This window comes from Salvelinus fontinalis, chromosome 6, assembly GCF_029448725.1.
Source record: "Salvelinus fontinalis isolate EN_2023a chromosome 6, ASM2944872v1, whole genome shotgun sequence".
Taxonomy (NCBI): Eukaryota; Metazoa; Chordata; class Actinopteri; order Salmoniformes; family Salmonidae; genus Salvelinus; species Salvelinus fontinalis.
Genome location: NC_074670.1, coordinates 73,153,812 through 73,168,428, shown reverse-complemented (window position 1 = coordinate 73,168,428; position 14,617 = coordinate 73,153,812). Strand labels below are relative to the sequence as shown.

The following is a 14,617-nucleotide window of genomic DNA, read 5'->3' as shown; positions in this document are numbered from 1 at the left end:
GAGGATAGTTTGGGAGAATTCTGCATGCCGAGTCTCAATTTGGTGTTTGTCCCAATTCTTGGTTGGTGAGTGGACCCCAGACCTCACAACCATAAAGGGAAATTGGGTTCTATAACTGATTCAAGTATTTTTAGCCAGATCCTAATTGGTATGTCGAATTTTCTGCTCCTTTTGATGGCATAGAAAGCCCTTCTTGCCTTGTCTCTCAGATAGTTTACATTTTTGTGGAAGTTACCTTTTTTGGAACACCACTATTTTAGTATTACTGATATTTATTGTCAGGGCCTAGGTCTGACATAATCAGTGCAGAAGATCTAGGTCAAATGAGCGGGTATCGGCCTATTTTATTCTCTCTCTCTCTCTCTCTCTCTCTCTCTCTCTCTCTCTCTCTCGCTCTCTCTCTCTCTCGCTCTGTGTGTATAACAACCACTACCTCTCTCTCTCTCTCTCTCTCTCTCTCTCTCTCTCTCTCTCTCTCTCTCTCTGTGTGTATAACAACCACTACCTCTCTCTCTCTCTCTCTCTCTCTCTCTCTCTCTCTCTGTGTGTATAACAACCACTACCTCTCTCTCTCTCTCTCTCTCTCTCTCTCTCTCTCTCCTCTCTCTCTCTCTGTGTGTATAACAACCACTACCTCTCTCTCTCTCTCTCTCTCTCTCTCTCTCTCTCTCTCTCTGTGTGTATAACAACCACTACCTCTCTCTCTCTCTCTCTCTCTCTCTCTCTCTCTCTCTCTCTCTCTCTCTCTCTCTCTCTCTCTCTCTCTCTCTCTCTCTCTCTCTCTCTCTCTCTCTCTCTCTCTCTCTTTCTCTGCTGAATTTTAATACAGTGTCACTACTGGAGAAGCTGGCCAGACACAATCCCACTGAGGGTCGGTATGACGGGGAGGTGGAAGAGAGGAGGAGGAGATGCAAATGCCCCCAGGCTACACTTTAGGACCCCATCATAAAAAGACTTAGCCCTTGCCTCAGTCTCTCTCTGCCCAAGGGCTGCATCCATTATTCATGAAAAAGCACTCTCAAAATGTTATGCCTCACATTTTAGGAGAGGGCATGGGTGTTAGGGGTGGGGAACACATTGCATTACAGAGGGTTGTTGTGTGTGTGTATGCATGTGCGTGAGTACATGCATGTTTGTGTGTAGTGTGTGTATAGTGTGTGTTGGGTTTAGTGGCAAGCTGTGTGTGTGTGTGTGCGTGAGTGCATGCATGTTTGTGTGTGTGTTGGGTTTAGTTGCAAGCTGTGTGTGTGTGTGTGTGAGTGAGTGAGTGAGTGAGTGTGAGTGAGTGCATGTGTGTCTGTGTGTGTTGGGTTTAGTTGCAAGCTGTGTGTGTGTGTGTGTGTGTATAGTGTGTGTGCCCCAGCCCTCTCTCCCCAGCTGCTGATTAGGTTTTTCATTTCCTGATAAGCTGTTTTATTGAGTCTGCAGTGGAATTAAATATTAATGGGGATTCATTAAAGAATACCACGGATAGTTCCACCCACATCGTGTACAGTAGGACATTACAGAATACCACGGATAGTTCCACCCACATCGTGTACAGTAGGACATTACAGAATACCACGGATAGTTCCACCCACATCGTGTACAGTAGGACATTACAGAATACCACGGATAGTTCCACCCACATCGTGTACAGTAGGACATTACAGAATACCACGGATAGTTCCACCCACATCGTGTACAGTAGGACATTACAGAATACCACGGATAGTTCCACCCACATCGTGTACAGTAGGACATTACAGAATACCACGGATAGTTCCACCCACATCGTGTACAGTAGGACATTACAGAATACCACGGATAGTTCCACCCACATCGTGTACAGTAGGACATTACAGAATACCACGGATAGTTCCACCCACATCGTGTACAGTAGGACATTACAGAATACCACGGATAGTTCCACCCACATCGTGTACAGTAGGACATTACAGAGTACCACGGATAGTTCCACCCACATCGTGTACAGTAGGACATTACAGAGTACCACGGATAGTTCCACCCACATCGTGTACAGTAGGACATTACAGAATACCACGGATAGTTCCACCCACGTCGTGTACAGTAGGACATTACAGAGTACCACGGATAGTTCCACCCACATCGTGTACAGTAGGACATTACAGAATACCACGGATAGTTCCACCCACGTCGTGTACAGTAGGACATTACAGAATACCACGGATAGTTCCACCCACGTCGTGTACAGTAGGACATTACAGAGTACCACGGATAGTTCCACCCACATCGTGTACAGTAGGACATTACAGAGTACCACGGATAGTTCCACCCACATCGTGTACAGTAGGACATTACAGAATACCACGGATAGTTCCACCCACATCGTGTACAGTAGGACATTACAGAGTACCACGGATAGTTCCACCCACATCGTGTACAGTAGGACATTACAGAGTACCACGGATAGTTCCACCCACATCGTGTACAGTAGGACATTACAGAATACCACGGATAGTTCCACCCACGTCGTGTACAGTAGGACATTACAGAGTACCACGGATAGTTCCACCCACATCGTGTACAGTAGGACATTACAGAGTATTGCCATTCATCCATTGGCGATGGTCTCTAAAATAAACTCTTTGGAATTTCTATTTTTGCTGACTGTGCAACCACAGCTTAAAGAGAATGACAAAGTGCTTCTTTGAGAAAGAGAGAGTACATATCTAATATGTTCTCTGTACTGCCTTGGGAGGTTAAATCGTATTTGACCTTTTTGTGTTTCTCAATTGGATGTGTTTGTTGGCTCTGATAAACCATTTCTGTTTTCCTGTGGTCTGTCCAGGAACAAATGTCACAGAATGTTTTTCTATAAGGTCGCTTAACTCACTGAGACCCACTTCTCAGCTTAGACTGTATAACCTTTGAGAAGACAGCCCAGATGAATAGCTGTGAGACATGAAAACAGCAGAGACAAAGACAATGGTTTAGTGCTGGGATGTTTCTAACAGTAACTCCATCAGTATAGCCCCTCTCTGTTAGTAGTTTGTGCTCTCTCTTTTTCTCTCTCTCCCTCTCTCCTCTCTGTCTCTCAATTCAATTCCATTGAATTCAATTCAATGCAAGGGCTTTATTGGCATGGGAAACATATGCTAACATTACCAAAGCAAGTGAAGTAGATAATAAACTAAAATGAAATAAACAAAAAAATGAACGGTAAACATTACACTCTCCTCTCTCTCTCTCTCTCTCTCCCTCTCACCTCACTCTCTCTCTCTCTCTCTCTCTCTCTCTCTCTCTCTCTTACTCTCTCTCTCCTCACTCTCTCTCTCTTTCTCTCTCTCACCTCTCCTCCCTCTCTCCCTCTCCCTCCCTCCTCTCTGTCTCTCTCTCACTCTCTCTGTCTTTCTTTCTTTCACTCTCTCTCTCTCTCTCTGTTAGGTATCTATCAGGTAATAAAGTGTCAAAGGGGAGAAATAACATCTGTCCCTCGAGTCTGATCACACACACACACACACACACACACACACACACACACACACACACACACACACACACACACACACACACACACACACACACACACACACACACACACACACACACACACACACACACACACACACACACACACACACACACACACACACACACACACACAATCTTGTATATCTCCCACTGGACAGATTTGATAGAAATCAGGTTAATGATCTGTTTCTCTCCATTAATAAGATCCATGATGATATAATGCTGTCTAGATATAATGTTAAAGTGTATGTGTGTGAACCTCACGTAGCGTACAAGCATAAGCCATCTAGCCTTCCAGAGAGCAGGCCAAGGTAATGGTCTTGTTGGACCCAAATATAACATTGTTTGTGTTTGAGAGAGAGAGAGAGAGAATACTTTAGCATTCTCCATTGACGCAGGCAGCGCAGTGTAGTGCAGTGTTCCCATGTGTCTAACAGAAGGCATTGGCACGGCACTCCGCTGCCAGTTACCCTCTCTCTACCTAATATAACAGCACACTTACGTAACTGTCTCTCCACAGTCACGCCATGTTGGCTTCTTACACAACTATCACGTTTCAGGGAAGACCCAGATGCAGACAGTGTTGAAGTAACACAAGTTTATTACTAGAACAGGGGGCAGGCAATACAACAGGTCAACAGTAGAGAAAGGGCTTTGAGACATGGGTTTGATTCTAGACACATGAAAGTGGGATGTATACAGAGGGTACGGGGCAACAGAAGACGAACATCTGGGCCGAAGGTATGCCGACCTCTTCCTCTTGCTCAGGGAAGAGCGGGGTTCATAACCTAGGGAACACTCAAAGGGCGAGAGCCCATTGGCAGAGCAAGGAAGGGTGTTGCGGGCGTATTCGACCCACACTAGTTGCTGGCTCCAGGTGGTGGGGTTGGCAGAGACCAGGCAGTGTAGAGTCGTCTCCAGGTCTTGGTTGGCTCACTCTGACTAGCCATGAGACTGGGGGTGGAACCCGGAGGACAGGCTGGCCGATGACCCAATGAGTGTGCAGAATGCCTTCCAGAACTGGGACGAGAACTGAGGACCCCGGTCGGAGACCATGTCCAGTGGGAGTCCATGAATCCGGAAGACGTGCTGCACCATGAGCTGGGCCATCTCCTTGGCCGAGGGTAGTTTGGGGAGAGGAATGAAGTGGGCAGGTTTGGAAAACCGGCCCACTACTGTCAGAATGGTGGTGTTGCCATCAGACGGGGGGAGTGAGACCAGGGACGGTGAGGGACAGGCAGATGTTGATGGAGAACAGCCAGAGCTTGCCGAAGAGTCTTGTTCCTTGCACAAATTGTGCATGCGGCGACGAACGTGGAGACATCAAGAACCATGGTAGGCCACCAAAAGCGTTGTCGCACAAAGGCCAGGGTCCGACAGGAGCCCAGGTGGCAGGTAAGCCTAGAGGAGTGGGCCCACTCCAGGACCGAGGAGCGAACTGCGTCACGATCAAACATCCGGTCTGGATGCGCTGTCACGCCGCTATAGCCCCACGGCTACAACCCCGGAACCCGAGACCATCCTTCGCCCCCGTCTGGGAACGCTGCGCCTCACGAACATGCTTCCCTATTCCCCAGCTGAGTGCCGTCGCCAGGCGGAAAGGATGGTCTCGGGTTCTGGGGTTGTAGCCGTGGGGCTATAGCGGCGTGATAGTCTTGGATTCCGTTCAGTATGAGAGGGAGAAATTGAACCAGGAGAAAAGCAGGGCCAACTTGGGCTAGCTTGCCTTGAATTGAGACGCTTGGTGGTGCAGAGATATTCCAGGTTCTTGTGGTCGGTCCACGCAATTAATGGATATTCCTCCCCCTCCAGCCAGTGCCTCCACTCCTCCAATGACATTTTCACTGTGAGAAGCTCACGATTTACCACATTGGAGTTCCTCTCTGTGGCGTTGAGGCAATGGGAGAAGAAGACACAGGGATGTAACTTGAGGTCCAGGGCAGAACACTGGGACAGGACAGCCACCACTCCGACATCCAAAGCATCGGCCTCCACCACAAACTGGCGGGACGGGTCAGTATGAAAGAAGATGGGAGCTGTGGTGAAACGGTGTTTGAGATCCCGGAACGCCCGGTCAGCAGCTGGGGACCATGTGAACGGAACCTTGAGAGAGGTGAGTGCAGACGGGGGAAGCCAGGTTGCTGTAACCACGGTGAATACCGGGAACGTTGCACCTGCACCCTGGATGTAGGCTGGGGCCAATCCACCACCACTCTCACCTTCCCGGGATCCATCTGTACAGTCCCTGCAGTGATGATGTAACCCAGGAAGGGGATGGTGGAGCGATGGAATTTGCACTTCTCTGATGTCATAGTCGATGCACGGGTGCAGGGTTTTGGCCTTCTTTTCCACCAGGAAGAACCCTGCACAGGTGGGGGAGGCAGTAGGACGGATGAACCCTGCAGCAAGGGAGTTCTCAATGTAGGTCTCCATAGCCTTGGTCTCCGGACCCGACAGAGAGTACAGTCGTCCCCGGGGCGACGTGGTGCCTAGGAGAAGGTCAATCCCGCAGTCATAGGGTCGCTGCGGCAGAAGCGAAGTGGCCTGGGCCTTACTCAACACCTCCCGGAGGTCCTGGGAAACTTCCGAGCCCCCAGGAAGACATCCCTGGGCAGGCTGCACTGACTTCAGGCAATGAGCGTGGCAGAATGGGCTCCAGCCCATGATGGCACCAGCAGACCAGTCAATAAGTGGATCGTGTCACTGGAGCCAAGAGCATCCCAATGCCACGGGAACCTGAGGAGACATAGTGAGCAGGAATTGGATCGTCTTGCTGTGGTTCCCTGACACACATAGGTTGCGGTGGTATTGTGGGTGACCCGGCCTGTAGAGCGCCCGTCCAACCTCCATGAGAATGGAGAGTGGCTGAGTGGAGATGCCCAGCTCGGACGCCAGGGTAGCATCCATAAAGCTCTCATCGGCCCCAGAGTTGATGAGTACCCGGAGAGATTTTGACTGGTTCCCCCACAGCAAAATGTTATGAAAAGGGGTGTGAGTAAGGGGAGAGGAAAAGTTATCTGTTTGGCCCACCAGAGTACTCACTCCTACCGGTGAGCCTGGTGTATTAGTGGACAGGTGGAGATGAAATGACAAGTAGTCCCGCAGTACAGGCAACTCTTAGTGTGAAGCCTGTGTAGCAGTTCGGCTGGAGACAGCCTAGCTCTGCCTAGTTGCATTGGCTTGGGAAGAGGTGAATCGGGAGACTTCGGAGACTCTCTGGGGAACTCGGATAGCCTCAGGTTCTCTTGGCAACAGAGCCATCTGGGACTTCCGGGATGCCTCAGAGGCGAGGTGGAATCCTTGGTTGGGTGAGTGAAATCAAATCTCCTTGTCTTCCTTCATTACTGTAGTCGACCATCGATCCGAATGGTTAAGGTGATGAGCGAGTCGAGATCCGTCAGTAGTTCCCGGGCTGCCAGCTCGTCCTTTACTTCCTCCTTTACTCTGTGCAGGAACATGTTGATCAGCGCTTCCGGGTTCCAGGCACCCTCCGCTGCTAGCGTGCGGAAATCCACCGCGTAGTCTGCCACACTACGGGAGTCTTGGCAAACTGGAGAAACTTCCGGGCAGCCTCTCTCTCGGACAATGGAGCATCGAAAACTTTCTTTACATCCGCCACGAACTCCTCCAGACTGAAGCATACGGCCCACTTTTGTTACCATACTGCCGTAACCCAGGCGAGAGACCTCCTGGACATCAGCGTGGTGAGGTACGCTATCTTAGAGCAGTCCGAGGGGAAGGAGGAGGGCTGCAGCTCTGATGATGAGGGAACACTGAGCGAAAAACGTCCGAGAGGTGCCCGACTCTCCATTGAAGCGTTCCGGGGGAGGTAAGCTGGGTTCCCGGGACACCGGGGAGGCAGGGCTGCTAACAACCGGTATACTGAGGGGCTGGGAGGTCACCGTCGTGGTAGGCTGCCTAACAAACAACCCGTGGAATTGCTCCAGCAACATGTTCAACACTCGGCCGTGGCGTTCAGCCAAGGTCTGGAAACCTTCCATAAGACCACGAAGCAACTCCTGGTGCCTTCCAATGGTGGCTCCTTGGGAGGAGATGGCATTGCGGAGCTGGTCCGAGTCTAATGGGTCAGTCATGGCCAGTTCGTATTATCACGTTTCAGGGAAGACCCAGATGCAGACAGTGTCGAAGTAACAATTTTTTTTTACTAGAACAGGGGGCAGGCAAAATGACAGTTCAAGGGCAGGCAGAGGTCAGTAATCCAGATCAGAGTCCAAAAGGTACAGAACGGCAGGCAGTCTCAGGGTCAGGGCCGGCAGAATGGTAGAAAACAGGAAAAGTAGAAAACAGGAACTAGAAACAGACAGGAGCAATGGGAAAAATGCTGGTAGGCTTGACAAACAATATGAACTGGCAACAGACAAACAAAGAACACAGGTATAAATACACTGGGGATAATTGGGAAGATGGGCGACACCTGGAGGGGGGTGGAGACAAGCACAAAGACAGGTGAAACAGATCAGGATGTGAAACACGACAAATGTTTTAGCTGGTGTATGAGGCTGTTTTAGCAGACTATTTTAGCTGGAGTTCGTGTCAATTTCACCTAGTCTCTGTTTGTTCAGTCACATATAGATTATTTTACTAGGTCGCCCCACTACCAACGTTCTCCTCTGATGACCCCAGACTTTAGTGTGTTCTCAGGATTATATCCCTGCCCTTCCTGACTGGTGGTCCTGTCTCTGTGTCTGAGGGGCTAGGTTAGCGTGCCTCTGTGTCTGACGGGCCACTGCTGTTTCTGTGTTATTGCCAGCGATTGATGTTTGCCGTCAGAGTGCATCTGTCTGATGTCTCTCACTGACCTCTGACCCTGGCTGTGTCACACCTGACTGACCTACAGGATTTATAGACCTTATTCACTTATTGTCTGAGTCCCAAACGGCACCCAATTCCTTATATAGTGCACTACGTCTGGCCTTATGGGCCATGGGTAAAAGTAGTGTCCTACTTTTTACTGAAATGACCAAAATGTCTGCAATAAACCTGCGGACATAGTCACATATGTTGGACTCATCTTTTATAAAGAGACCAAGAGGAAACACAAAGGAATGACAGTACACCATGATATCATGTGATTCTCTGATTGGAAGGCTCCGGTTTTAGGTTATTTGTATTGAGACAGGTCATTTTGAGAAGAGCTCCATCAAGATTATGTCTGGTGTCTACATGGTCTCTGCTTCAGTGGTTCTGTTCATTCACTGAGATGATTGAAGGAGGACGTGTCGGAGTGTAAACTCGTTAAAAGACTCCATCAATAACTGTTACCCCTCACTGGCTTAATATGTTAATGATGAGAGAGGGAGGGAGGGAAGGGAGAGAGAGATGGCAAATGAGAGATTATGAAAGAGGGGAGAGATGGTGAAGGGGAGAGGGGAGAGATGGTGAAGGGGAGAGAGGAGAGATGGTGAATGGGAGAGGGGGAGAGATGGTGAATGGGAGAGAGGAGAGGGGGAGAGATGGTGAATGGAAGAGGGGGAGAGATGGTGAACGGGAAAGGGGAGAGATGGAGAGGGGGAGAGATGGTGAAGGGGAGAGAGGAGAGATGGAGAGGGGGAGAGATGGTGAATGGGAGAGGGGGAGAGATGGTGAACGGGAAAGGGGAGAGATGGAGAGGGGGAGAAGGAGAGGGGGAGAGATGGTGAAGGGGAGAGAGGAGAGATGGAGAGGGGGAGAGATGGTGAATGGGAGAGGGAGAGAGATGGTGAACGGGAAAGGGGAGAGATGGAGAGGGGGAGAGATGGTGAAGGGGAGAGAGGAGAGATGGAGAGGGGGAGAGATGGTGAATGGGAGAGGGGGAGAGATGGTGAACGGGAAAGGGGAGAGATGGAGAGGGGGAGAAGGAGAGGGGGAGAGATGGTGAAGGGGAGAGAGGAGAGATGGTGAACGGGAAAGGGGAGAGATGGAGAGGGGGAGAGATGGTGAAGGGGAGAGAGGAGAGATGGAGAGGGGGAGAGATGGTGAATGGGAGAGGGGGAGAGATGGTGAATGGGAAAGGGGAGAGATGGAGAGGGGGAGAGAAGGGGAGAGGGGGAGAGATGGTGAATGGGAAAGGGGAGAGATGGAGAGGGGGAGAGATGGTGAAGGGGAGAGAGGAGAGATGGAGAGGGGGAGAGATGGTGAAGGGGAGAGAGGAGAGATGGAGAGGGGGAGAGATGGTGAATGGGAGAGGGGGAGAGATGGTGAACATGAAAGGGGAGAGATGGAGAGGGGGAGAGATGGTGAAGGGGAGAGAGGGAGAAAATAATAGAAAAATTATAACACAAGGAATAAATACACAATGAGTAACGATAACTTGGCTATATACAGGGAGTACCAGTACTGAGTCAATGATAACTTGGCTATATACAGGGAGTACCAGTGCTGAGTCAATGATAACTTGGCTATATACAGGGAGTACCAGTACTGAGTCGATGATAACTTGGCTATATACAGGGTGTACCAGTGCTGAGTCAATGATAACTTGGCCATATACAGGGAGTACCAGTACTGAGTCGATGATAACTTGGCTATATACAGGGAGTACCAGTACTGAGTCAATGATAACTTGGCTATATACAGGGAGTACCCGTACTGAGTCAATGATAACTTGGCTATATACAGGGAGTACCAGTACTGAGTCAATGATAACTTGGCTATATACAGGGAGTACCAGTACTGAGTCGATGATAACTTGGCTATATACAGGGAGTACCAGTACTGAGTCAATGATAACTTGGCTATATACAGGGAGTACCAGTACTGAGTCAATGATAACTTGGCTATATACAGGGAGTACCAGTACTGAGTCGATGATAACTTGGCTATATACAGGGAGTACCAGTACTGAGTCAATGATAACTTGGCTATATACAGGGAGTACCCGTACTGAGTCAATGATAACTTGGCTATATACAGGAAGTACCAGTACTGAGTCGATGATAACTTGGCTATATACAGGGTGTACCAGTGCTGAGTCAATGATAACTTGGCTATATACAGGGAGTACCAGTACTGAGTCGATGATAACTTGGCTATATACAGGGTTACCAGTACTGAGTCGATGATAACTTGGCTATATACAGGGAGTACCAGTACTGAGTCGATGATAACTTGGCTATATACAGGGAGTACTGAGTCAATGATAACGTGGCTATATACAGGGAGTACCCGTACTGAGTCAATGATAACTTGGCTATATACAGGGAGTACCAGTACTGAGTCAATGATAACTTGGCTATATACAGGGAGTACCAGTACTGAGTCTATGTGCAGGGGGTATGAGGTAATTGAGGTAGATACTGTATAGGTAGGGATAAAATGACTAGGCTACAGGATAGACAATAAACAGTATAGTGGTCCTGGATGGTAGGAAGCCTCGGTCCCAGTGTCCATTTCTTTCTATCCAGCTATTAACATGAGCCCGCCCTCCTATAGCTCCTCCTACCAGCCTCCTCTGGTGTGTGTGTGCGTACATGTACAGCTAACTACAGCTCTCTCTACCCTCTTTGTCTGGGTTTTTGTATTTGTCTCGTTAGAGCTGTTGGGAACAAACCAGTTGGACGTTGAGAGACGTATCCATCTCCAGGTTGTTTAGATGCAGAGCTGTTGTCTCTTCAGCATGTGTTTCAGGAGGAGAGGAGGAGGTGTCTCAGGTAGTTGTCTGTCTGTGTTACAGTCTAGAAACCCCAAAAAGCTTGTTTTGGATGCTTGATGTGAGAGATGTATTGGTTTGAGCTATTTTCAGTGGCTGAGGAGACAAATGCACTGGACTGGTGTCTATAAAATTGGCTGTGTGCATCAGTTGAAATCTGTCGTAAAGCAGTGTCCTTAAAATGTGTCTGTGGATGGAAGACGTCTGGTTGGATGTAATAATAACTTGCGAACGTCTAGGTCCTTTAGGGAATACTTCACCACTATGGCCCCTGTGGGGGAAAAGGAGCTGCTTAATTCCTAGAGGAAACTAATCGCATTGATAGTGTGATCATAGAGTGCTTTAAATCTGCTACTGAACTGATGAGTTACTGATTGTGTGAGGATCGTTAAGTTAATTACCTGGCTGATTGCCAGACTATTTTAGTCTGATGATTGGGATGAATTAGATGAAATAACACAATCAGTTTCAGACCGGTTTCAGGCACTTGTTTAACCCACATCTTTTACCCATATTCCTCCTTTTATCTGGGTCACCAGGGCAACCCTTTGTTTCCTAGATATTTTGCCCATAAAAGAAGTTGAGCTATAAGGCAAGCTGAAGCTTTCAGCTTTCATTTAAGTTATGGAAAATAGAAAATGGGTGAACATTTGTTTTCACAACAAGAAAAAATATCTTAAGATGTATCAAATGTTCTCACTGGTTGTGTCTCTGTGTCTCTGTGTCTTTGTGCTGTTTACTGTAATCTCTGTGTGAAAATATACACTACTGCATTACCGGTCACTTAGAAATGTCCTTGTTTTTGAAAGAAAAACAAGTTTGTCCATTAAAATAATTTAAAATTGATCAGAAATACAGTGTAGACATTGTTAATGTTGTAAATGACTATTGTAGCTGGAAACGGGTGATTTTTTTATGGAATATCTACATAGGTGTACAGAGACCCATTATCAGCAACCATCACTCTTGTGTTCCAATGGCACATTGTGTTAGCTAATCTAAGTTTATCATTTTAAAAGGCTAATTGATCCTTAGAAAACCCTTTTGCAATTACGTTAGCACAGCTGAAAACTGTTGTTCTGATTAAAGAAGCAATAAACCTGGCCTTCATTAGACTAGTTGAGTATCTGGAGCATCAGCATTTGTGTGTTCGATTACAGGCTCAACATGGCCAGAAACAAAGACTTTTCTTCTGAAACTCGTCAGTCTATTCTTGTTCTGAGAAATGAAGGCTATTCCATGAGAGAAATTGCCAAGAAACTGAAGATCTCGTACAACGCTGTATACTACTCCCTTCACAGAACAGCGCAAACGGTCTCTAACCAGGATAGAAAGAGGAGTGGGAGGCCCCGGTGCACAACTGAGCAAGAGGACAAGTACATTAGAGTGTCTAGTTTGAGAAACAGACGCCTCACAAGTTCTCAACTGGTAGCTTCATTAAATAGTACCCGCAAAATACCAGTCTCAACGTCAACAGTGAAGAGGCAACTCCAGGATGCTGGCCTTCTAAGCAGAGTTCCTCTGTCCAGTGTCTGTGTTATTTTGCCCAACTTAATCTTTTCTTTTTATTGGCCAGTCTGAGGTATGGCTTTTTCTTTGCCTAGAAGGCCAGACTGGTGTTTTGCAGGTACTATTTAATGAAGCTGCCAGTTGAGGACTTGTGAGGCATCTGTTTCTCAAACTAGACAATTTAATGTACTTGTCTTCTTGCTCAGTTGTGCACCGGGGCCTCCCACTCCTGTTTCTATTCTGATTAGAGCCAGCTTACGCTGTTCTGTGAAGGGAGTAGTACACAGCGTTGTACAAGATCTTCAGTTTCTTGGCAATTTCTCGCGTCCTTCATTTCTCAGAACAAGAATAGACTGACAAGTTTCAGAAGAAAGGTCTTTGTAATCAAACCCACAAATGCTGATGCTCCAGATACTCAACTAGTCTAATGAAGGACAGTTTAATTGCTTCTTTAACCAGGACAACAGTTTTCAGCTGTGCTAACGTAATTGCAAAAGGGTTTTCTAATGATCAATTTGCCTTTTAAAATTATGCACTTGGATTAGCTAACACAACGTGCCATTGGAACCCAGGAGTGATGGTTGCTGATAATGGGCCTCTGTACGCCTAAATAGATATTCCATAAAAAATCAGCCGTTTCCAGCTACAATAGTCATTTACAACATTAACAATGTCTACATTGTATTTCTGATCAATTTGATGTTATTTTAATGGACAAAATATGTGCTTTTCTTTCAAAAACAAGGACATTTCTAAGTGACCCCAAACTTTTGAACGGTAGTGTATCTATGTTACATTATCCCTGTGGTACATTATCCACGTGGTGCATTATCCCTATGATATATTATTATGTGGTACATTATCCCTCTGGTCAATTATTCTTGTGTTGCATTATCCTTGTGATACATTGTCCCTGTTGGGCATTAGCCCTGTGCTACATTACCCCTGTGGTACATTATCCATGTGTTACATTATCGCTATGATGCATTATCCATGTGGGCCATTATCCATGTGTTGCATTATCCATGTTGCACACTATCCCTGTGCTACATTATAGATGTGTTGGTTTGTCCCTGTGGTACATTATCCCTGTTTTTCATTATCCATGTTTCAGTATTCCTGTGTTACATTATCCCCATGTTACATTATCCCCGTGGTACATTATCCCTGTGGTTCATTATCCCTGTGGTTCATTATCCATGTGGTACATTATCCCTGTGGTACATTATCCCTGTGGTTCATTATCCCTGTGGTTCATTATCCCTGTGGTTCATTATCCCTGTGGTACATTATCCATGTGGTACATTATCCATGTATTGCTTTGTCCCTGTGGTTCATTATCCCCGTGTTACATTATCCCTGTGGTTCATTATCCATGTGGTACATTATCCATGTATTGCTCTGTCCCTGTGGTTCATTATCCCCGTATTACATTATCCCTGTGGTTCATTATCCCTGTGGTACATTATCCATGTGGTACATTATCCATGTATTGCTTTGTCCCTGTTGTACATTATCCCTGTGGTACATTATCCCTGTGGTACATTATCCATGTGGTACATTATCCATGTATTGCTTTGTCCCTGTGGTACATTATCCCTGTGGTACATTATCCCTGTGTCTCTGTTTGGTTTTAGCTGACATCATCTCCACGGTGGAGTTTAACCCTTCGGGGGAGCTGCTGGCCACAGGGGACAAAGGAGGAAGAGTGGTGGTCTTCCAGAGAGAACAGGAGGTATGAAACTCTGTCTCTGTCTCTGTCTCTCTCTGTCTCTGTCTCTCTGTCTCTCTGTCTCTGTCTCTCTCTCTGTCTCTCTCTGTCTCTGTCTCTGTCTCTCTCTGTCTCTGTCTCTCTGTCTCTCTGTCTCTGTCTCTGTCTCTCTCTCTGTCTCTCTCTCTGTCTCTCTCTCTGTCTCTGTCTCTGTCTCTCTCTCTCTCTCTCTCTCTCTCTCTCTCTCTCTCTCT

General features: G+C 47.3%; 1 protein-coding gene across 2 annotated transcripts in view; it reads left to right on the top strand.

Annotated features, from left to right (window-relative positions):
* Positions 1-14,617, top strand: part of LOC129858691 (serine/threonine-protein phosphatase 2A 55 kDa regulatory subunit B beta isoform-like) — a 99,607-nt gene that overhangs the window by 45,134 nt on the left and 39,856 nt on the right. For both annotated transcript variants that reach the window (XM_055928018.1, XM_055928019.1), the window contains exon 2: positions 14,290-14,387. In XM_055928018.1, the coding sequence (XP_055783993.1) occupies positions 14,290-14,387 (98 nt within the window). The remainder of the gene's footprint in view (positions 1-14,289; positions 14,388-14,617) is intronic.